Source organism: Rhinopithecus roxellana, chromosome 4 (genome assembly GCF_007565055.1).
Source record: "Rhinopithecus roxellana isolate Shanxi Qingling chromosome 4, ASM756505v1, whole genome shotgun sequence".
NCBI lineage: Eukaryota > Metazoa > Chordata > Mammalia > Primates > Cercopithecidae > Rhinopithecus > Rhinopithecus roxellana.
The window spans coordinates 11,588,641-11,614,865 of record NC_044552.1 but is presented as its reverse complement, the minus strand read 5'-3'; the positions used below and the strand labels follow the sequence as shown (position 1 = coordinate 11,614,865).

At 35.6% G+C, this 26,225-nt stretch overlaps 1 protein-coding gene across 1 annotated transcript; it reads right to left on the bottom strand.

Moving 5' to 3' along the window:
- Positions 1-1,370: 1,370 nt before the first annotated feature.
- On the bottom strand, positions 1,371-26,225 carry SLC35B3 (solute carrier family 35 member B3). The gene is given in 11 exon segments (XM_030928739.1): positions 1,371-1,996; positions 3,175-3,244; positions 5,141-5,225; positions 5,227-5,253; positions 5,664-5,756; positions 7,856-7,953; positions 11,001-11,108; positions 12,730-12,884; positions 18,180-18,301; positions 20,125-20,418; positions 26,104-26,225. Coding segments are annotated over 10 exon segments (1,110 nt in total). The 5' UTR covers positions 20,326-20,418; positions 26,104-26,225; the 3' UTR covers positions 1,371-1,845.

Genomic DNA, 26,225 nt, shown 5'->3' with positions numbered 1-26,225 from the left:
TTTGTGTCCCCCTGAAATTCATATGTTGAAATCCTAACTCCCAAAGTGATTGTATTAAGTGGTGGGGCCTTTTGGGAGGTGATCAGGTCATGAGGGCAGAGTCCTTGAAAATGGGATTAGCACCCAAGGGAGCCTGTTTGGCCCTTCATCATATAAGGACATAAGAAGAAGCCTCCTCCTATGAACCAGAAAGCAGGCCCTCACCAAATCTGCCAGAACCTCCAACTTGGACTTCCAGACATCAGAACTGTGGGAAATAAATTTCCACTGTGTACAAGCTGCCCATCTACGGTATTTTACATAGCGGCCTGAATGTGCTAAGGGAGAAAATATTGTCCCAATTTGCTAACTCTACTTGTGTTTCTTAAATTTATTCTATTTTGTCCTCAAACTTCCAAACTAAATCTCACTTTTATGGAAAAAACTAGGATAATTTTATAATTATTTTACTATAATATTGAGACATCAATTACTTTTTCTTCAGTTAAAAAACATCCCATCATGAATCCTTTGGTATTACTTGGGCAAACTGTAGCAAATTTTTCTTATGATACATACTTCCACGATGCAGAATGATGTCTGTTTTTACTACCTTGCCTATATTCTACATAAAACTTAAAGCATGTCTTCTCTAAAACAGTGGTCCCCAACCCTTCTGGCAGCAGGGACCAGTTTCGTGGAAGACAATTTTCCCATGGACTGGGGCAGGGGATGGTTTCAGGATAAAACTATGAAACTGTTCCACATCAGATTATCAGGCATTAGATTCTCATAAGGAGCGTACAACCCAAACCCCTCGCATATGCAGTTCCTCACAGGGTTCATGCTACTATGAGAATCTAACGCTGCCACTGGTCTGACAGGAGGTGGAGCTCAGATGGTAATGCTAACTTGTCAGCTTCTCACCTTCTGCTGTGCAGTCTGCTTCCTAACAGGCCACGGACCAGTACCAGTCCACGGCCTGGGGGGTTGGGAGCTCCTGCTCTAAAGAATAATTTTAGGCCGGGCGCAGTGGCTCAAGCCTGTAATCCCAGCACTTTGGGAGGCCGAGACGGGCGGATCACGAGGTCAGGAGATCGAGACCATCCTGGCTAACCCGGTGAAACCCCGTCTCTACTAAAAATACAAAAAACTAGCCGGGCGAGGTGGCGGGCGCCTATAGTCCCAGCTACTTGGGAGGCTGAGGCAGGAGAATGGCGTAAACCCAGGAGGCGGAGCTTGCAGTGAGCTGAGATCTGGCCACTGCACTGCAGCCCGGGCCACAGAGCCAGACTCTGTCTCAAAAAGAATAATTTTACTGAGACAAAACTCAAGTTTTAAAGTTCATGTTAAGCCTTACTCTCTTTATAACAAAATTCTATTAACACATCTTGAAAAAAGATCACAGAATAATTTTATTTATAATGAATGTTATTCTCTCCAGACTTCAACTCATCACTTTACTCTTATAACAGAGAACCAATTTAAATAACACCATCAAAATGGAATGAATATAAAACAATCTGCTATTACATATCGATTTCTTTGATATGTCATAATTATAGCCAGTTAGTCTTGCAACACGTGGTCCATTTCCAGTGAAATTCTCAATAAAATGCTAGGAATTACAGTCCTTCATATTGACATTTTATTGTAAAGCGTGCTAGATGTGGCTGTCTTGATTGCTTTGGAAGTCAGTCAAACAAGTGCTCTGAAGACAAGGCTGACGCTACAAAACAACTTCATATGGAATCTCTCCACAAACGGGATAGCAATGCCTCCAGATCCTTTGGTTTTTATCAGTCCCTTTGGAAAGTTAATTGATTGTTCCCTTAAAATTCTATTTTAAATAGGACAAATCACTGTCTATACAGTTTGTGCCAGTGTCCTTGACTTTCTTGCTTCCACTGATTTGTTTATCAAATCACACAGTGATGGTAGTCTTATTTTATCCATATTTTTGCTGTAAACATTGAGAAATATACCAAGGACAACTAAGAAACCAGACCATACATACCTGAGAGAGAGAAATAAGGGAAAAAAAATTAAAATTAGCAAAATAACAATCTACTGTTAACCGCAGAATTTGGTAATTTGTCCATAATAATTCTTCAGTGAAGTAAAATTCTGCTATTCTACTATTGAAATAAAAATAGTATTCTTAGATGAGATTAGATAGAATCCTGTATCTTTTATTAATACATTGAGTATATACAGAGAAAGATATTTTATAAAATTTTATATGACATAGTTCATTTGAGCTTTGGAGATAACAGCATATTCAAAGTACAACCCCCTACCAAAAGTCTGAAGAGTACACTTAAAGCATTGGATAGGTATATCTACCAAAGGCCATTTTGGGAATTAAACTCAGCTGTCCAACTCGTTGTCTCAGTTGGGTAGAATATAAAGGAATAAAAAGAGAAACATCCCTGAGAAAGTAGGGGAATCATTATAATTATATTTATGTATGACATAATACTATATGTATTATACCTAGTACATATAGAAAGGAAAAACTAGTTTATAGACAAATAACAATCTGTAATACATTGATAGAAATTAATTTTATGTTTCCCTCTAAACTTACAGATTGTTAAGATTTTGGTTTGAAACTTCACAATCTTGACCAACGAAAGTTTAAATGATGCTAATGTCAAACAAACAGTAAAGACAGTAAATATGAGAGTAAACACTTTGGCACACACAAAAAATACAAGCTAAGTAAGTCTTTGGGATGTAACTTACAGAATACTTCTCTGCCTTAAATCCTTTGTGGAAACAGGCACCAAATAAACTAATACTTTTTAAAAGCATGTGCTATAAATACGTAATTTATATATTTGCAGTAGGGCAAAGCGGAATCCCTTAATCTCAACAATCACATCACTCACATTCACTCATAATGGAAACAGGTCACATTTGCACTGGACTCTGGTTAGGCAATTTAAGCATAAAAATGATAAATTCAAAATAATAAACTATCGACATTTCCAAAATAGCAGAAGACACACTGATAGTTAAGAGATCAAGATGACAAAGTTTCTTTATAAAGCATAACAGGAAAAAAAAACCACACTAATTTATATAAAAATAAATACACTTACTACAAAAAAGAAAAAGTAGAAAAGTTGAAATTAAGATTAAGAGGAAATGTGAAACCCAGTACCTAAAAACTGAGTAAAAAGTACTTACTGAAATGTGAATGGTTTAGCAAAGAATATAAACGAAAGTACAATGGTCATTGCTTTTCTTCCTGTTGTCACTGTAGGAGCAACAAATTAGTTTAGAATGTGCCTATTATCTTGATAATATTTTAGAAATCATTTATTCAGCAAATATTTACAGAGCTGACTTACAGCCAGAATCTGTGTGAGGTGCCAAGGTAACAATGGAAAGTAAAAACCAACCAACCAAACAAATGCACAAAAGTCAATGTTCCCTGTTACTATGGAGTTTAGTCTTGTAGGGAAGCAGACATTAAATAATTAATACAGTTAAATGTTAAAGTATAACTGTAATAAATACTTGATGGAGACCATGGTATTATGTAGCCACAGTAAGTCTTAGAGAAAGGCTTTCCTATGGAAGCTATGATTAGCTAGAGTCAGGGGTTATTCTTTAAACACAGTAATCTAAAGGATATACTCATATCTTAATAGGGGTCATCTCTGGATAAGACTATAAGTAATCATTCCAATCTTCTTTACACATCTGTATTAACTTTCTTCTGTCCTTTGAAGTACTACACTTTGAAGTCTGCCGTAAGGCTGGAAGCCTTCCTCCCTGGTCCCAGGCAGAGCGGGGAGCTCTGCATAGATCTCCATGACAGCCCTTTCCTCCTCACTGCACATCAGTTGCCATCTTCCCACTAGACTATGTGCTTTACTTAGTTTCTTGCTTTATTCATCTGTATATTCCAAGACTCTACAGTTCCTGGCACTTAGTAATTTATGCATGAATGAATGAATTCCAAAGGAAGAAGCTGTTCTGGAAACATGCCAGAGTCAGATTCCCAATGTCTGTTTTCATTTCTATAGTAAAAGGACCCCTATTTTAAGCTGGGTATATGTTCCGCTTCTCCTGCTACTAGGTTTGGTCATGTGTCCAGGCTGTGGCGAAACGTGAGCCGAAGTGCTGTTTCTCGGAGTATGACTTTTAGGATTTTCATCTTCTCTTACTCCATCCTACTGCATAGCATGAGGATGAAGATGGCACAGCGGACAGAAAGCATGTGGTTTCTCAGGAGCAGGGAGTCACCATACCAGCTTAGAGGCAGTATAATGTATGGTGAAGAGCACAGGTGTGCAGCCAGACTGCCATCACTGGAACCTGGGTCTGGTTGACTATGAGACAAGTCACTTAACCTCCCTGTACCTCAGTTTATCCATCTGCAAAATGGAACAATCATAATGCCTAATTTATAGGACTGTTGTGAGATTAAAATAATGGTGTCTGGTACATACTAGGGCTATGTACACATTAGCTATGATTATTGCCAACTCTGGCTTTCTTTTACGTGAGAAAGAAAAACTCCTGCCTGCACCTCTAAGGCAAAGGCTGTACCTTAGAGTTTTGGCAAACGACACAGGTGACACACTGACTCATCTGTTCCTCTCACTAGGCTGTACACTCCTCCAAAGCAGAACAAATACAACTGCTTTTTCTATAGGACCTAGCAAAGACCCTGCACAGAGCAGAGGCATAGTGCTTACTGGTGAAAAGGGAAGCTAATCTGGTTGGTGTCCTAGAAAATGTATAAATAAGCTAAAAAGCTTATTTAAAGTATACCTCTCATACTTGAAATGCAACAAAATTGAAATTTTCAGTTATAGGTTAGAAGAACATAAAGGTAGTACTTTCTTTGGAGGTCTTCATCTCATCATAATTTTATAGAAAGTTCTTTTAATGCATTTAAGGGTTACTGTTCTGATAAATGTATATGATTGATTTTAAAATTAAACCATCAAAATAAGAAATTAAGACCAAAAATAAGTTTCTTTAGCATTCTAAAGAAAGGCCATAAGCCAAAGAATAAATTGGTGAAATAGGATAATTTTCTTTTTAATGTAAAGGAGACGTTGCCCTTATGTTTTGAAAAAGAGCATCAGAGAAAATGTGAATGCTTATTTTATAATCAAAGCAAGTAAATCCCTCCTACCTGTTACAGCAATAAGTGCACCAAAAATTTTAATCAAAGCCAGAACAAAGGAGATTCCAAAATATCCAGTGAGGGAAAAAAGGAACTGCATAACCATAGGTCCGAATTGGATTCTGCAAAAAATAAAAAAGCCTGTTAGAAAAATGTGAAACAAACCCCGAGGTATTACAAATAAAATAAAACTACAGATTTTAATCAACTTCTTGAGCAATAATAAGCTGTTTGACAATGCAGTCAAGCAAAGATTCTTATTTTGATTTAATGAAAAAATAATGTTGAAATTAAAGATCCTCAACTTTTCTACATTATGAACAGCTTAAAAATCAACTCATAGGGTACAGCAAGGATAAAATAAGTTTAAATATGAATCATTTCATTTCTGAAATTAATTTCTGATTGGCATACGTTATATTAAAGGAGGTATCATTATGATAGCCTCTTGTGAACAAGGGAAATTAGAAATATAGAGAAAATTATTTAACAGAAGATGTTTATTTTTTTAAAAAATGTGATTAGTGTTTACCTTTGCACAAAATGTTACTGCAGGGCCTAATCCACTAGTGCATGTCAAGCCCAGTAAAATGTATACAAAACCAATTGAATACGAATACAATACCTAGAGCAGATAAAAATAAAGAAGAAAAAAGTACTATCAAACAGAAAGTAGAAGACTAAGGTTTTTAACTCTATGGCTCAATTAGGTTTGCAGAACAAACATTTTAAAAGAAACATTATCATTTCAATATGGCCTAAATTTCCAGAAATGATATTTGATTCTAATGTTTTATAAGTCTATGCCTCAATTTTATGTACAAAATAACACCTAGTAATATTAATCCTTTCATATATGCTTACATATTCATTTTTTTCTAGACTAAATTACTGAAATCAAACCAGATTTTCATATTAGAGTTCTAAAAAAAATACTTAAATGAAAGAAAACAAAAAGCTTTAAAGCTACTTATAAAACCTAAAAAAACCCAAACATTTAAGTTCTAAAAGACATTAAAATATAATGAAAATAAGCAGTATATGGCATATCTACTGCTTAACTTCTCTATTTTCCAACCAACCTTTTAATCCCAATTTACTATGCTTTTCATAAACAGAATCAGCAGCAGCAGCAAACCTAAATATCTGCTGTGTGTCAGGTACTGTGCTGAAGCTCGGCACGGATTATTCCATTTACTTCTCACAACCATCCTAGAGATGGGTATTCTTAGTCATCATAATCCAATTTCCAGATGAAGAAACTATAACTTAAAGATATTAAGCAATTTTCCCCAAATGAGTGCTAGTAAAGCCAGGATATGAACTAAGCTATCTCATTCCAGAGCCTACCATCATAACCACTGCATTATATTAACTGTCTAACAACTTACACTCCCTCAATTCTCTCTGCGCCCATCCTGACCTTATCTACGAGTAATGATGATGATGAAGAAAATTCTTAACCAAGTTCCTGTGTTATTAGAAAGTACTTAAGTTGCCCCATTCTGTGTCAAGAAAATAACAGGAAAGAATAGTCCTGTCTATCCTTAATTCAGTATGCTCTGTCTAGCAAGGTGGCTGGTTATAAAATTAATGTAAACACACACACACACACACACACAGACACACACACACACAATTTTCCTATATAAAAACCAGTTACAAGATATACAAAAAGACATTATTTGCAAAAAAACACCAGTTACAAAACATACAGAAAGATATTATTTGCAATAACTACAAAAAGATGAAATAACTTTAGTAAGTTATTATTAACAATACCTTTAATAAGAAATGTGCTGGATTTACATGAAGAAAACTTTAAACTCTAATGGACATTGAAAAAAAGACCACTTGAGTAAAAGAAAAGTCATACCTTATTCTTGGACTGAAATAATCAAGATGCCATTCTCCCTAAATTAATTTATAATTCAATGCCATACCAATCACAATACCAATGGAATTTTTAGTTTATTTGGGAATATAAACACCCCAGAATAACTACTGGTAGTAATATTCTGCAAAAGAAAAGGAACAATGGTAGCTAGTCCTAACAGATAATAAATGTATGATAAAGCTGCTGTCATTATATGTACTATTGCAAAAATAAATTCAAATACAATTCTGAATGCCACACTAGAGTGTGATATGATAAAGAGGGCATTTAAAATGAGCTGAAAGTGGATTATTCAATAAATGATATTGGAAAAAATGGGTAGTCATTTGAAAGAAAAGTTCTTTTTAAAAAGTTTTAGATTGGATCAAGGGCTTAATAAAAAAGGAAAACACAAAACTAGTAGGCAAGAGGGATGAAATGTTCTAAATCTCAGGGTTGGGAAAGCTCTTTTCAACCATGATACTTAGCCAGAAGCCAGCAAGGAAAAGACAAACTGGGCCATATAAAAATGACAAACTTCTACATGGAAAAATACTACCCACTAGAAAGAGATAAGAGAAATGACATAACAAAAGATTTTATTTTAATACATAAAAACTAAATCAGTGAGGAAAAAATTTGTTAACTACTGTAACAAGTGGTTAGCACTGCTAGTTGTAGTTTTCGTTTTTCCTTTCCTATAATGTTTGAATGTATTACTTTTATAAAAATGACTAGCTTAAAAATGCAATGCTAGTTATAATGATATTATAATTATTTCATCAAATTATGTACCTCACCATTTTTTAAGTCTGTCTAATTTGAAGAAAAAACACTAGAGTATTTACCATTTCAGAATTAGAAGCATTATGAAGTTTCATAGCTTTCTCTTGAACATTTCCAATGACAGCATCTGCACATAAGGCCAGGGAAATAAGCACCACACCTTCAAGAAGGTATTAAAAAAACAAAAAAAACTCCTTATTTAAATATATGAACTATATTCAAGCTTTATCAGAAATTTCATTGGTCTAAAAAACAAAAGCAGATCTTCAACCACAGTTTGTTTGGTAATCCAGAATATTCTTATTCACAATTAGTTGTAACAAGTACAAAGGTGATGATATTAAAAAAGATACACTAATAAACTGAGTTAGTTCTGTCACCATTATCACATTTCAACAGCATATCAAATAACAGTTCCACAAATATTCCACTAGTCTAATAGCTCCACTAGTTCTGAAAGTGTAGAAGAAACTCTTAGGATATCTGTCTATTGGGATTGGTGGCTAGTCAGTTAATTAAAAAAAAAAAAAAAAAACAGATGAAGAGAAAAGCCATTTTTGAAAAACCCTATTATTACTAAAATGTTTAATTTAAATCACATAAATATGCACTGCAGCTGTCAGGGCCTTTTTCTTTGAGCATGGGTCCTGAATAGAATTCCGTATTTTCTCCTTTGTATAGACACACTAATAGCACACATTTTCCATGATTTCCAAGGTGTTTTTGTGTAAAAGTGCCCTGCAGAGTACAGAATCCTTTCATATGTTTATGAGCTTCCCTCCAATATTCACAGTGTTTTTATCCCACACCTCATTCAATAGTGATTTTATTGCTTGTCAATCAAGTTGTGTCAGTTAACTCAGTTTTCACAAAAACAATTCTTTGTTCACACTCATTTTTGAAAAACTTAATACTGAGTTATGACATAATTATAATAAAGGTACAACTGACATAAACAAATCTGAGAGTCAACACTATTCATTCCTGAGAAGCACCAAGTGCGCATGTGTACTTGGGAAGCAGGCTAGTAACTGACAATATCTAGGATGCAGGGTCGTCGGTCACTGTGCTTTACAGAAGGAGTCAAGAGCAGTCTTAGTTGTATCTATGAGTCTGATGGGGTTTAGAGAAATTTTTTCTTTCCTTTTGTTAATGCATAAGCAACCATAGGTAGCAGAAAAGTGTACGGACACGTGTGTATGCACCTCAGTCAATTAAGATTTAAGTTTTTATACTTATTCAACTTTGTATCATCTAACTTCTGATATATATATACATACACACATATATACTTTATACATTCAAAGTTTTATTTATATCTATCTTAAATAACCATTTTAACAGTTAACCTCCTCTCCTTTAGATAATATACTCTAATAGATCAGGATAGGGATTTAAGTGCTCATGGATTATTCTTAATGATGAAGTATGGTTGGGTTCTAATTCTCTACAAAAATATGTCCATGGAACTCAGACAGGGTTAGCACTTAAGTTACAGTGAGAAGGTACAGAACCACTGGATTCAGCTCTTTCCATCGCTGTCACCATCACCACTGCCCTCTGCTATCCTGTGTATGTAATTTCCCATTCATTATTCCTTCATCTCAGTCTGTCCTCCCACTATCTTTCCATGTGGGGAGTTATTATTCTCTGTTTTATGGGTGAAGCACAAAAGGGTGTGGCAATTTACCTGCGGCTATATTTTTAAGTAATTCAAATAGAATTTGAAGCCACGTCTCTCACCGCTAATTTGGTGCCTTCTCTAATATTGCCTTTTCATAAGTACAAGAGTCACTTCTCTCAGTTTTCAAGTATAATCTTCCTTGAAGCAATCCTGAAAGATCTAGACCATGGGTTCCCAAGCCCCAGTCCCCGGCCTATTAGGAACCCGGCTGCACAGTGGGGGATAAGCAGCCAGTGAGCGAGCATTACCGCCTGAGCTCTGCCTCCTGTCAGATCAGCTGCGACAGTAGATTCTCATAGGAGCGGGGACACACTACTGTGAACTGCACATGTGAGGGATCTAGGTTGCACTCCTTATGAAAATCTAATGCCTAATGATCTGTGGTGGGAGAGTAGTTTCATCTGAAACCATCCTCCCCCACCACTCCCTGTTGAAAAACTGTCTTCCATGGAACCAGTCCCTGGTGCCAAGAAGGTTAGGGACTGCTGATCTAGACCATGTTAGAAACATCTGTAACTATACACTTTCTCTAAAATCAAGCAGTGAGTGAGTTCTGGTAGCTTCTACCAGAACCTTGGGGTTGCTAAAGGGTTGCTCCAAGATGCAGAACTGGTTACAGTTAAATACATTCATTCAGTTTGGTTAACCAGGTTAGTAAGTAAGATTGACAACTGGTGAGAGGTTCTGATTCTTAGGAAGAATAGTGAAGCTGATGTGAATAGTTTTTTTCATTATGTAATAGTTTGGACTTTTTCTCAAACATACTTTGTACTTGCTGATATTATTATGATTATTGCTGTTCTCTCAGTTTCTAGAGAGTCCCAGATATTTTAAATTCTATTTTTGTCAGATTAGGAGATGGAATGTCACTAAGTTAGTCTTATTAGTAAAACTGACAATACTGCATATATAAACACCACAGTACTCCCAATTTCTTTTTCAAATAAAAATAAAAATAGAATTCCAATACTTAATTCTCATTTCTAAAAATACTGCAATAACTAGTCTGCTTTTGAAAAACCTAAATTTAATTTACAAAATTTCACACAGCACACTATAGAGAAAACTTACTTACAGTAGAAACTTCAAGCACTTTAAGGTAATGTCTATATTTATATTAAACTGTTTAATATAACAGCGCAGCACACCTATCCTTCTTTAGCTAAAACAGTTACATGCAAATGTGCAAGTTTCAAAGTTTTTTTTCAAATGATAGTTGAAAACAATTACTACTGTTACTCCCCTATAACTCATATGTCTATTTCCAATTCAGCTTATCAAAGATTTTGACTGGGCAAATAGTGTCCTCTCCTGTCAAAATGCAAGCACACTAAAAAACAAACAAATTGCTTTATCTACAGAGCTGTGGTACTTTCACTACACCTTATATGGAAAGTCCAAAAGCTTTATGTTAGATATGAAAATTGCAGCTGTCATACTATCATTTAAAATGCTTACAAAATATTCGAAATTCGTATTCTAAGCTAAAATGCCTATAAAAGCTAGAAATATAAATTGCTTACCTGTCAGGTTGAAATTTGGTGCAATTGTGCTGTCAGCAAGGGTAAACCATATCAGGCCGAGGCTCATACATATGGCAGCAGACACATCTGTAGCATTATAACGCTTTCCTGTATAAAACAAATGTAAGTCGGCTTCATTATGCAAATACCCACCCAGCTTTGTGTTTGCTCTAGGTGTTAAGTAGAACATGGATTCATTTTTTTATATCCAATGCCAAAAACATGAACACTTGGGTCAAGGCAGCAGTCACAAGAGGGCTTCTGAAAACTACCAATGGGAAGCAATGTGTCCCTATACGTTAGAAACAAGAGCTACTTTATCTGGTATAATAGTGACACTAAAATACATACTTTGGCAAAAACTGACAGCAAGAATAATGCACATCCACAAACATTTAAAAAATTTCCTGGAAATTTAGTGCCTATTCTACTCTATGCATAATAAAAGGTTACTAATTTTCTTGTAGTTTGTAAGTTTACAAAGTAACCAGAATAATGAATCTGGTTACATAACTATGTTTGCAAATATCATAATGAGATTAACTTCCAGGCAGGTGAAAATTATTTTAATATAGCCTTATTTTAAAAATAAAATATAGTATGACTTTTTTGTAAGGTTTATAAGGACAGTATTATATATGCCTAGTCAGTTGGGACAATAAATGTGATTTTTAATAGGGACTGAGGTCAATTATTTTTTCCTACATGAAGTTATCCTGAAGTGATACATGAAGTAGTTGAAAACACTTTCATTTTTAAAGCTTTATTCTGGGATGGTATCTAATGCATAAATGAAATCAGGCTGTATAAGAACTTCAGTGATACAGAAACACCCGACTATTAAAACACGAATATTCCTGATGACAATTAATAAGAACAACAGAAGCTACTTTCACTGTTTGTTGCTATCAGTACCTCCTCTTTTACTCCTATTTCCACAAAACTCATCACTTAGCTGGGGCTCTAAAAATCACTAAGCCAGCAGGGTTGGTGAAAAACGCAGTTCTGCTCAGATTAAACTTTACTTCAATATGAGAACTGCCCATGTACAATGCAGGTGAAGTGTGGAGCCCTGGAGAGTAGAATGAAGGAACTGAAAAAAGGGACTTTTCCAGGTACTTCTGAGCTAGACCTTTAATACGTAAATATAGTATTGCTGGAAATGTGGTAGATTCCAAAATAAAATAATAAAACGAAGTATTATCTTTTCTTTTTCTTAAGTCCTAATTACTAACTTCAGACACTAAGGCATATCAGTGTTTTTTTTTTTTTTTTTTTTTTGAGACTGAGTCTCGCTGTGTCACCCAGGCTGCAGTGCAGTGGTGCGACCTCGGCTCACTGTAACTTCTGCCTTCTGGGTTCAAGCAATTCTTCTGCCTCAACCTCCAGAGTAGCTGGGACTACAGTCGTACACCACTATGCCTGGCTACTTTTTGTATTTTTAGTAGAGATAAGGTTTCACCATATTGGCCAGGCTGGTCTTGAACTCCTGATCTTGTGATCCGCATACCCTGGCATCCCACAGTGTTGGGATTACAGGCGTGAGCCACTGTGCGCGGCCATCAGTGTTTTTAGAATACCTTATTTTGGTAAGACATCATTCAGAATTGTTACAATACCTAGAATGCTCATTGAAAATATAATAGAAGTTTAATGTTTTTCCTAATGCTAGATGCCATAACATAGCCTATTAGTTTTAAAGAGTATAAAAAACATGTAATTACTATACCTTGAATAAAAACTCCTCCTAGCATAACAGGAATCAATTTGCAGCACTTGAAGATGACTTGGGTAGGGTAATTCAGGTAGCCCAAGGAAGTGTTTGATAACCCCATAGTACCCACAGTTAGAAAAGCTATTATCATGTAGGTTTTTCCTGGTATTCTGTAAAAGACAATTTTTAAAACCTTCATTTTGGGACCCAATTCATACTACTAAAAGATAATGTGTTCAAAATGTGTAAATGTCTAATTACTTTTCTAATTTCTGGTTACTATTTCTGGAAAGTATTAGTAAAAATACCACTATTTAAAAACTGTAATGCTCTTGTATAAAAAAGTTTATAAAAATAACAATTTACCTTTATTTAATCAATCATAAATGAGGCCACTCAATTATGTAAAAAAGAGTTTAGATTTTTACTGAAGGTATAAATGTTGACAAAAAGTTTTTTTTTTTTTTTTTTTTTTAAACAGCAGTTCTAGCCACAAATAAAAACCATCCTTAACCAAAGTTAGAAAAAAACAGTTTCTTTTTTTGTTTGCTTGCGACAAGCTCTCGCTTTGTTGCCCAGGACTGGAATGCAGTGGCACAATCTCAGCTAACCGCAACCTCTGCCTCATGGGTTCAAGAAATTGTTTTGCCTTAGCCTCTTGAGTAGCTGGGACTACAGGTGTGCACCACCAGTGCCCAGCTAATGTTGGCCTCCTATAATGGTAAAAGGTACCTTAACTATTTTAAAACGAATTTTTAACTCTTGAATTGTTGTTCTGTTTCCTAATGTTTCCATCTAGCATTAGGAAAAATACATCTATCCATTCTGTTAAAATAACCCAAGAAGAATTTCTCTAGGAAAAGTTCATGTGGTTTAAAACCCTAGATATAATTTTTATTATAATATCTTATAGATCATCTCTCTGCATTCCATGTTATAATAATCAACTTTTAAGATGAGGTATCTGACTCTTTCCTCATGATTTCAAGTCTTTTAACTTTGGCTCTATCTAAAGTTCCTAAAGGAGATTCTTAATTCAGCATCTTCAGAATTTTGAGCCATTACTGTGAGCATATGCTCACTTTGATTAGATATTTAATGGTCTAAACTAATAATCTTGTATGCTGGTATGATGAACACAAATACAATGAGGCACTATTCATACTGACAATGCTGGAGAGTTAGATGTAATTTCCATTTTAGAATTTGTGTTGACATTGAAATTAAGGCAACAAAATTCCTTATCTTTTATATGGTTAGATATAAGGTAAAATAATTTACTGGAAAAAGTCAATTAAAATGCATCATTTACATTTCGATTCTGAGGGTTTTTTTTTTTTCTACTTAAGTACTAATAGAGTAGTTAACCATGAAAATCCACGTGGGAACAACTTGGCATGCCCATATGCATCAGTGTAAATGTGTTCATGCCATCCATGGGGTTTGACCCTCACTGGGATATCATCAGTGATGGTGGAGCACCACTTCTCCAGGTAAAATGATGAAAGTCATGGTGGTCAGATTTCCTCAAAGATAAATGGCAAATCATTGGCAAAGAATAAAAATTCAAGTCAGAAAAATTATAAGGAATGAGTAGAAAAGTAGCACAGTACAGGTAGAAAGAAAACCAGCCTGAAACTCAGGGGAACTAAATCCAAAAGTAGCTCCAAAAGGAGCTCAAAAAATTCTCAGCAGTCCTCTAGGTCTTTGTTTTCTCACTGGTAAAATGAAGACATTAGATTTGATCAGCTTGCCTCCAGAATACTCACTATTTCTATTTTATTTAATATGTTGATTGCTTCCTTAGAAATGGGGAGAAAATTTTTTTTGAGACCGAGTCTCGCTCTTGTTGCCCAGGCTGGAGTGCAGTGGCACCATCTTGGCTCAATGCAACCTCCACCTCCCGGGTTCAAATCATTCTCCTGCCTCAGCCTCCTGAGTAGCTAGGATTACAAGTGCCTGCCACCACGTCCAGCTAATTATATATTTTTGGTAGAGACGGGGCTTCACCATGTTGGCCAGGTTGGTCTCAAATTCCTAACCTCAGGTGATCAACCGCTTTGGCCTCCCAAAGTGCTAGGATTACAGGTGTGAGCCACCGTGCCTGGCCGGGAGAAAATTTTAACTTTAAAAACCTCTTCAAGACAAATCTGAGAGCTCTCCTTAATTAAAAACTCATAATAATTAATAATAACGTTACAAGGTATTCTTTGATGAAAAATAATTAGCAGTATATTTAGGATATTACAGTTTATGATGTACTTTAGCACGCATTACCACATATGATCCTCAAAATAAAATTTAGAGTATTATAGAAACTTCTCTGAGGTCTTGACAGACGTAATAAGACCCAAGTGCCAAGACCCAAACCCATGTTTCTAACTCCAAATTCTCAATGAGTATTGATGTACTTATTCCAGTATGTCGGTATTCATAATAGGAAGAAGAAAAAAATAACAACAGCAAAGAGTTTAGCTAATTAAAGGTCTGAGTAGCAGTACCATTAAATAAATTCAGATATGGGTGTATATACAGAAATAAATTCAGAAAGGTTTCAATTCATTACATTTATTATAAATACATAAATTCTTCTCCCAAATTGTTTCACTTATAAATTATTATTATTTTTTAAATATGTTATGGTCATGTGATTTAAAAGTTGGGATAAACATGGACTGAGGCCCCCTCCCCTCTCATCTGGGTAGCTGATAGCGAGGTATTTCTTTCTGAAATGTAACAGGACATGCATCGTCATTGTATCATTTTTCACGTACAAAGACAGTATTAGTGTCTTTTACCTTAGAAGCAATCTTACCTTAGAAGGTCCAGTAGTTTGCAATAAGTAGTGAATCATCATCAAGCTTCCTTATGTATTAGTCTTGACAGATATATTTAATTACTTCCTATTCTATCACCTATGGCTATTCCCAGTACTCCTCTAGGTCTTTGTTTTCTCATTGGTAAAATGAGGAAGTTGGATTTCATTGGCTTGCCTCCATGATTTTATCATGGAGAATCATGATAAAACAAAAAAATAATGAAGATGATACTCTAAGGTTCAAATATTTTTACAATAATTGCTACTGTAATTTACTGGCAATAAAGACAAGTTGAGAGGCAAAATTAGACCCATGAAGAAACCTGTAATATAGACTTAAATATGTAAATCTGCAGTTACCTTGATACAAACTTCAAAACCATTTTATGATAAAAAAAAAAGCTGCACAATTTTTGAAATCTTTGCTAAAGGATTAAACATTTGTATCAAGGTATGTCAGTATTACAGTTGTTATCACATTTAAGCTGCACAATAGATACATGATATATACACACATTAGGGTATGACAGAATGAGCACACTTCTTACATTAACCAAGAAAATTTTATATTCAAATTCTTAACCACTTTCTGTTTATAATCAGAGACTAAGTTTTATTGCATACTGTTCTATATGCCATTAAAAATACATCAAGATATTTCTCAAATCTAGATGGTTGCTAACTGAAATGATATTGTCAAACAAGCACATTTGGTCTTGATGAAAAGGAATGAAATATGTTTCTCTAATGCTTAAGAATGCAACCTCAGTTATCAGACATCATATGGCAATGTCAGCTGGGGCATATCCCACAAAAACTTCACATTCTAAAAAAGCATTATAACAGATACAGACTTGGTATCCCTCATCCAACTTACTGGGGATGGACCAGAAGTGTTTCAAATATCAATTTTTTTTCAGATTTTGGAATATTTGCATCTGCACAGTAAGGTATCTTGGGGAATGGGACACAGGTCTTAATATGAGATTTATGTTTCATATATGCATTATACACATAATCTGAAGGTAATTTTATAGAACATTTTTGATATGGTTTGGCTCTGTGTCCCCACTTAAATCTCATCTTGAATTGTACTCCCATAATTTCCATGTGTTGTGGGAGGGACCCAGTGGGAGATAATTTGAATCATGGGGGTGGTTCCCCCATACTATTCTCATGGTAGTGAATAAGTCTCACAAAATCTGATGGTTTTATCAGGGGTTTCCACTTTTGCCTCTTCCTCATTTTCTCTTGCCACCACCATGTAAGAAGTGCCTTTTGACTCCTGCCATGATTCTGAGGACTCCCCAGCCATGTGGAACTATAAGTCCAATTAAAACTCTTTTTCTTCCCAGTCTTGGGTATGTCTTTATGAGCAACGTGAAAATGGACTAATAACAGTACATTGGTACCGGGAGTGAGGTGTTGCTGAAATGAGACCCAAAAATGTGGAAGCAACTTTGGAACTGGGTATCAGGCAGAGGCTGGAAGAGTTTGGAGGACTAAGAAGACAGGAAAATGTAGGACAGTTTGGAACCACCTAGAGACTTGTTGAATGGCTTTGGCAAAAAAGCTGATAGTGATATGAACAATAAGGTCCAGGCTGAGGTGGTCTCGGAGATGAGGAACTCGTTGGGAACTAGAGCAAAGGTGACTCTTGTTATGTTTTAGCAAAGAAACTGGTGGCATTTGCCCCTGCCCTAGAGATCTTTGGAACTTTGAGATGATTTAGGGTATCTTGTGGAAGAAATTTCTAAGCAGCAAAGCATTCAAAAGGTAACTTGGGTGCTGTTGAAAGCATTCCATTTTAAAAGGGAAACAGAGCAAAAAGGTTCAGAAAATTTGCAGCCTGATGATGCAGAAGAAAAACTCATTGTTTGAGAAGAAACTCAAGCTGGCTGCAGAAATTTGCATAAGTAACAAGGATCTGAATGTTAATTCCCAAGACAATTGGGAAAATGTCTCTAGAACATGTCATAGGTCTTCATGGCAGCCACTCCCATCACAGGCCAGGAAGTCTAGGAGGAAAAAATGGTTTCGTGGGCCGGGCTCAGGGTCACTACACTATGTGCAGCTTAAGAACTTGGTGCCCTACATCCCAACTGTCCCAGAGCTGGTCACGGTGCACATTTTATATAATTTTGTGCACAAAACAAAATCTGTGTTAAGTACTTATGTTTGGAAGTTTCTACTTGTGTCACATTGGCACTCAAAACTTTTCTAATTTTGGAGCATTTCTAGATTTTGGATTTTTGGATTAGGGATGCTCAACCTGTACTGATATTTCATTTCACCACTATAGTGACGTTAGTTGCACTATAAATCAGTAACTGCACCTACTTCAGCAGAATTTATAAAAACCAAGTATGTACATCATGTTTTTTATCATGTTTTAAGAAGATGCAACACTGTAAGTTGAGCCTAAAGCTATTATTTTTTTTTGTAATACCGCATTTAAGGAGAGACTTCATTTTTTTCAGTGTATAAATGAATAAAATGTATTTAGTATTAAGTTGGTTATACCGACAAGAGATTGTGCTTATTAGATATTTTGTTAATAGAAGTATAAATTTCATGCATATTCAGTATGCCAAAAAAATTCAACTAATACGAGTGAAATATCAAAAAATAAAAACAAACCACATACCTCCTCCTTTTGTCCTGAATAAGCTGAAGTTCTATTAGGCCAAATATGGAGTAAAAGGCAAACTGCACTAAGGTAAGGTACCAGCCATAGGACTTAAAACCCTCCACTGAAAATATTAATTCCTGTCAAAAGACACATGAACACTGTTAAGTCCAAGGTAGCACATTAATTTCCTAAAAATACATTCTTATAAACACAACATTTTTAAAGAAACCAAGCCCCAACTCCAACAACAACAAAATGTAAATTAGAGAGGTCAGAAGCTCTTTCATATTGACAATGTTATTTTTTGAAATTCTTGTGCCATAGATGATATAAACCTTCTTTTAGAGGAAATGGTTAATTTGCCTAAACATATTATTAATATTTATATCCGTTATTAATAAGCCATTCTTAACAAGTCACTATGAGGTATTCTAATAGTTATCTGGTTTTTATAATTGAATAAATCAAATTGATCAATAAATCAAACCGAATAAATGAAGTGTATGTATGAATATGTGTATATCTATTAAAAAACACTTCATTACCAAACCCTAACCATTTTCTCTGAACTATTTTGATATGTAATTATATGTAACAGTAGCAATGTCAGTTTTCACAAAATGAAAGTGGTTAAGTTATAAACATAATTAGCAGGGGTTTGTGTAACTCAAAAAAACTTTGCATAAACTAATTATAAACTAAAATATCTGATTATTTAGAGAAAATGTATTTAATTAAACTTACAGGGCAAATTTCAAATTAATTTTCCATTGCAATGGCTAACTCTGTTCCCAAGCTATTTGGTAACAGTGGTATACTGAAGAAAAAAATGTTTCTAAAATGTTTCTCAACAAGAAAGTCTAATCTCTATTTTGAATTGTTCTTCATTGTGGCATCTCAAGTTTTATATCACCTACTAGTGGAATATCAGTTATTATAAATATTAAAATTTGTAATTCATTTTTGTTTTACATTAAAATTCTTCATAGCATTCTTGCAAGCTAGCTAACTAAAAAAGTCACAATTCCATGTTCACTTACATTTCCCTTGATATTTCATCTCTACAAGACAATGAAAAAGAATACAATTTTTAAATTCACTAACTTTTTAGTACTAAAGAATACTGGAAATATTATCTGTGTTTTAAGAAAATACATCATTCTCCTTTCCTTGAATTACAAAGGCTTTCTCTTGTTATGGGAAAATATTCACGAATTAAATGACCTATTAATAAAATTAGAACCCATTCCAACATCCTGTTTTCACTAGCCCAGATCCTCACCCATCCAGCCCATGTCTTTGAAGGTCAGAAATTTGCTCCTGGCCAAAGGTATACAACTTCTCCAAATATAATGTAAATATGACACAAATTGTTGCAGTGTTAGAAATGTTTTGTGACAGCAAAAAATCACAGAACAATAAGATTCTGGCAAAATTAGAAGACAAAGCAAATAAGAATGAGAATATAAGGGGTGTTTAAAAAAGAAATAATTCAAATATTATAGGATTAAAGAGATACCTTTAGAAAACCATAAAATATCCTGATATATTTTTGCAAAAATGATCTTTTATTATTGAGCTCCAAGAATCGAGTAAAGTACACTATTATTCAATAATGTTCCAAGACATCAATCAGTATTTGAATCATTTATTTCTCTTGGAAACACATGGTTGCAATTATTACCGACATTTTGTTAAATATTTAAAAATTAATTTTCATAATTACAATTTTTCAAGGTAGTCTCTACATGTAACTCCTCCCCACTTAAAATATTTAACTCTTGAATTTTGATCTGTTTTCTGTTTTAAGAAGCTCTTTTCTACTACTATACTAAAAAATTCAAATTTATGAATCAGTCAGTATCCCGTAAGTGACTATCTCGGGCAAAACTGGTAAGTGCCCATACTGACTGCAATTATTATAAATAATTAACATATTACAAACATATAACTTTTTTACCTGTAAATACCCATAAATTAGGTAAAATACAAAAACTCCAGCAACACATATGAAAAACTGAGTAAGTTTGTTAAACTTGCTGAGATTCATGCCAAGTACCACGATGTCGTCAATTGACTTGATGTGTGGTGACATTGCTTGGGTTTTGGATGGCACAGTGATAGAAATATATTTCCTGGAATTGTTGAACTTTAGATCCATTGTTATTTTGCTGCATTCAATGCTTTCAGAGTTATCTTTGTTGGTTTCCTGGACTCTTTTGTCCTGTATGTCTCTTGCTTGCTGTGTCAAGTCCTAGAGAAGGAAATAGCACGTAAAAGAAAACATTTAGATGATAAAGTGTAATCCTCCAAATCATATTCCAAATCATACTTTAAAATTATACAAATGTCTGCTTCTCTCTGGATATTAGTATATTAATTACTGTATTCTAGGTTCCAAACCACCAAAAACAATATGCCTACAATCTTTAAACAATTTGTCTACAGTTGATAAAGATTAGTACATCACTAAACTGAATATAAACCATACTTATTTCCACAGCAACAAAAGCTAGTATTTCATCAAAGAACATGCCTTTGCATCTATATATACAGTTGATACATAACATCTTCAACATTAAAGTCAATCTTTATTTGTAGAAGAGTAAAAACAAAGTAATTCTCCTTTAAATACTAAGATAATTCTAAGATATATTTGCTAATGACATTTAAAAAATAAACTAAAAAAACAAAGGCTGGGTGTGGTGGCTCATGCCTGTAATCCCAACATTTTGGGAGGCTGAAGCAGAGAGATTGCTTGAGACCAGAAGTTCAAGACCAGCCTGGGCAACATAGCAAGATGCTCTCTCTACAAAATAAAATAAAATAAAATAAAAAAATTAGCTGGGCATGGTGGTGCACACCTGTAGTCCTAGGTACTCAGGAGGCTGAGGCAGGAGGATCACTTGAGTCCAGGAGTTTGAGGCTGCAGTAATCTATGATTGCACCACTGCACTCCAGCCTGGGCGACAGAGCCAGACCCTGTCTCTAGAAAATAAATGGAAACAAACAAACAAACAAACAAACAAACAAACAAAACCCCCAAAACTAAGGTCCTTACAAAGCTAGATTTATCACAGACTACAGAAAGCACAATATGCTTCAGCAGTAGCATCTCTTAGGTTAAAAAACGTTTTCTTCCTCTGGAGCAAATCATTTTAATTTAATTTACATTCTTCTGGGATGTAAAAGGCTGGAGAAAATAAGTCATTTTTTGTCAGTTTAAAAAAAGTTATGAAGCCACCAATTTCTCTTTGGATTTATATAAACTGAACTCCATGTAAAGACTGAGGACAGACTGAAGAATTATGACAAAGTATAGAACAAACCTATGTAAAAGAAGTTATTTTCTTAGAAATGACTGATCTGTTTTTAATTCCAGTGGGAACAAAAATTTAAACTCTGCAGCATAAACAGAAATAAGAATAATTTTGACAGTGTTTTCCTTTGGTAATTTCTTTTTAAAAACTGTTAAAAGAAGGTTTAAAATGGCCAAAATTAGAGTCGCCTCTTCACGATCACTTCTAGTTTGCTAATTTATAGAGGTTAACCAAGTCATCCTTAGGAATTAAAGGAGGGTCAAGGATCTGAATACCACTTGTAACTAAAAACACGCAGTCACCATAACATTTTATAGGGCACCTGCCATATTCCTAAATAGAAAAGTAATTTCATGAAGTTTACTGTGTTCCTCTTGTTTATTCTTCGCTTTCCTTTGTTCTTGCTTCCCACATTATGTTTCAATCACTGTCATTTGTAAGACTTTTTATGTAATCTCGCAGGACATCTTTGAGATGTGACTTTCTTTTAAAACCATGCTTTAAATGATCTCTCCTAAATATTTGGTCAGATCTGTCCTTGAATCTACATTCAAAACGAAGAGATGAAAACCTTAACAATTTACTCTTTTCTCTGTGTGGGCATGGATATAGAGTACCATTCCAATAAACCCGGCCTCACACAGGTTTCTAAGTTTGCTCTCCCTCCACTCTCAATAAAGCCGTAAACCACCCATGTTTCACTCCTGAAATACACCAGGGACTTTCAAACACCCCTGTCTTCTGTTCATGATGTCCTTTCAGTCTGAGGTCTTCTTTCTCAAGGTCAGGTTTGAAGTTCAGCTTTACTATCCCCTCCTTTGTGACACCATCACTAATCCTCCCAGTTATTAGAAAACAGAACTTGAAAGGCAAGATTCAAATCTTATTTGTCTCTGTGTCCTTGATACCTGGCATATACTCTGATGTGATATTCAGATGAACCAAATAAACTGATCCTTCCTCTTGATACCCTCAAACTTCAGCTTGCAGTCACTCACCTTCTGCTTGGATATGATTTTTGAAATGGATGGTGGTACTGGCAAACTTTATCAGTAAAACTGAAAATATTATAGAAAAAGAGGGGGGAAATTTACAAACAATGCTTATATATTTACACATACATGCAGAATAAATAAAACTAGAAAATATCTTTCCTGCTTTTATTGGCATCAAAACATTTCTCCAGAAGGTCACGCTTTCCCAAAGTCACCTTCTTCTGAGATGTTTGTAATTTAGCAAACTGCCAAGCATATTGTAACGACTCAATACAATTATAGGTAATAGTATAAGAAAGCAGTATAACATAATGCTTTCCCCATGCTTTGGAAGTTTGACAGATATGAGTTCAAGTTCTGGCTTTGCTACTTATTAGCTGAGAAGCCTTGGGCAAATCGTTTAACTTTTCTGAGCTTTAGGTTCTGTACCTTCAAAAGTGGGAGGAGTTAAAAATGTGCCTATCACAGGATTTTGGTTAGGACTGTATGAAATAAATGTAACATTGCCTGGCATATGACAGTCCAAAAGTGTGTTAGTTGTCATCCTTCAACTTTTTAGAAATATTGCTAGGGTGATATGGTATTTAGAAATATTGCTAGGGTGATATGGTATTTAGAAATATTGCTAGGGTGATATGGTATTTAGAAATATTGCTAGGGTGATATGGTGTGCTCAAGATGACTCACCCCTTTGATGTGCAGCTGGAAATACAGACCTGAATTTCCAACGCTGCCTTCTCTGCTGAGATCTAGAGTTCTGTGTCTAAATGCTTCTTTGATACCTCCACTCATAGGCTCTGCTGGCGTCTCATATTTAAAATGGCCAAAGCTGATTATTTTCCCCTCAAAACAAATCTACTGTTGGTTCCTATATTCCCAATCTCACTTAACAGTACCTAATATGAAACACAAGCTAAAAATCTGGGAGTTATCTTAACAATCTTTGCTTTTCCTCACGTTCTTTACTTTGCCAAGATTCCTGTTAACTCCACATCTATAACTATATCTAAAATCTGTTTTGGACCCTACTCCATCAGGCAGCCATTCTCTCTTGCCTAGATAACTAGACAGTTTATAATTAATTCTTCCCTTTCTGACCCATCTGTCACATGGCTCAACGTGAAGTCTGATCATGCTGCATCCATGAATAAGGCCTCGAAGTTAAAAACAAGTTGATGTCCTGTACCCTAATATCATATTATACATATTTTTCAAATTCCTAAATTATAATGGTATAGCTTTTTTGTTTTTATACTTGTTTCTCCTAAAAGCCTATGAAATCCTTAAAGCAAGAGGTATCTTCATATGATGTTCTAGCACATAACAAAAATGTAAGATTAAATGAAGGGCTCTACTGCTCTTTAGCAAGCACCGTTTATTTTTAAATTTTATTTATTTATTTTTTTTGAGACGGAGTCTCCCTCATCGCCCAGGCTGGAGTACAGTGGCGCAATCTCGGCTCACTGCAACTTCCTCCTCCCGGGTTCATGCCATTCTCCTGCCTCAGCCTCCTGAGCAGCTGGGATTACATGCACCCGCCACCACGCCCGGCTAATTTTTTGTATTTTAAGTAGAGACGGGGTTTCACCATGTTAGCCAGGATGGTCTTGATCTCCTGACCTCATGATCCGCCCTCCTCGGCCTCCTAAAGTGCTGGGATTACAGGCGTGAGCCACGGCGCCAGGCCAGCAAGCAACATTTATTTAATCAACGTTATTCAGCTCCTTTCCAACACTTTACCACTTCTAATACACTTCTTGGCAACTTTATGTGCTGCAGATCTAGGCCACATGTGCAGAATGAAATCTCTCTATCACTGTCTTTTCTACATGTGTGCCAAAATACCGACATTGCTACTGAAACTCCCCACAAAACATTTGAAATGAACATGAAAATTTGCTTTTCCTTTGCTTGAGGCATCAGTCTCATAAAACTTGCCCACCAAAGCCTTGCATTTAGAATGCTGTTTTATTAATAAGAACATCACTAGTGAGAAAGTGTGACTGATGAAGACTGCTGCTATATAATAACTAGGATCATTGGGGAATGTTTGCCATATCCCTTCCACTTCGAACATTAATGATTGATATTAACCTTCATCTAAAAAAAAATGGGCCAAACTCCTTGTGGTGCAGGGGGCAAAAATGAAGCATGGAATTAAAATTAGTTTTCAGACTAAATGATCAAGATTGTGCTTTGCTTTTGAAGCTCACAGTAATCCTTGAAACTAATATACATATATATATTAAAAAATCACAGGTGTGTATCATTGCCTGAGACCTCTTCCTAAATTCAACAGATAATCAACTTCAATTGCTAAAATGGAATAAAAAGGTACCGTTTCCGGCATCAATGTATATTTAAAAATTAAAATTAGTGATAATGTTGAGTTACAATAACCTATTGAAGTCACAATTATTTCAGTTTTTGAGTTTTCCAATCTGAAGGACAAAAGTCCCACAACAAACAAGGTAGAATATGAAAAAAAATGTCATTACGGTGTCATTAACCTGAAAAAACGTGATTTTAACTATATTTTGCCACGCTCAACGTTACAAATAAAAGAATCTTACCATGCCATTATGCCTTGATTAACTGCGCTCCGGAATCAATCATGGCCTATGGTGTACGATTATAAAACAGAAAAAAACAAAGTTCCATCTCATTTCTTTGTACAAAGGTGGAGAAACCCTGTGCTAATTTTTGAAGACTATTCTTTTTTTCTCTTCCCAAGAGAAAAAGTTAACACTAGGACTTAATCTATATATTAAGCAATTACGTAAAAATAACGCTGCATAAATTATTTTGAAATGCTGTCTCTCTTCCAAGTTCCAAACTATCTCAATTTGCTTAGAAAAACGCTTAATTAAAAAACAGTTCTAGCCTTCTGATATCCTAATGTAGAAAAAATGCAGATACTCAACACTTAAGATTTTGTTAGCACATCAAATCATTCCATCTTTTACTTTCAATATTCCTTGAAAAATAATAAAAAGACGGGAGAGAAAATTCAGTTGCAAAGACTGGAGGAAACCTGCAGAACTTCTAGTGAAAGTTTATGCCATAAGTTTAATAGCCCAGCCAGAACAATCACATTCTACATAAAGCCAAATGAAGATAAGAGTATCTTGGAGTGCCCCTACTTAATAAACACGGAACCAGGAAACAGTTAACTGCAAATACAGTCTGGAGGTATCCAGGTGAATGACAGTTCTCCAGAGACCCCGAGAACAGCGTAAAAGACCCCTTGAGGTCACCTCACCCCTGCGAGTCCACGGATTGGGATCTGAGGGAGTTCTCGCCAGCCCGAGGGCGAGAAACGGGCGAGGAGGTACAGATGCTCCTCCCTGGAAACCGCCCGGCTGGTTTCCGCTCTTTAAAAAAAGGGAGTCACCCGTTCCTTCCATCCCGACCTCATCCACTCCTCGAATGCTCCTTCTGGATGAGGAAGATGGGCAGTGTCAAAGTTTTCTGGAGGAGAGGAGATCTGGGTCCCAAACACAGGAAAGGCCCCGAAGGCACGCGTACCCCAAGGCCGGTATGTCACCCGGAAGGATGACCGCAGCCTGGGTGGCACCTCAGCCAGACGGAGCATCTCCCCCTCCCCAGGTCTGTCGCCATCACCTCCTCTTCCTCCTCCTCCTCCTCTCCCACTCCTGCACTTTCACCGCGGCGGTCGCCTCCCCGGAAACCACTCTCAACTCCGGCGTCCGAGGGACACTTCCGCCTATGTGTCCCTGCGCGCG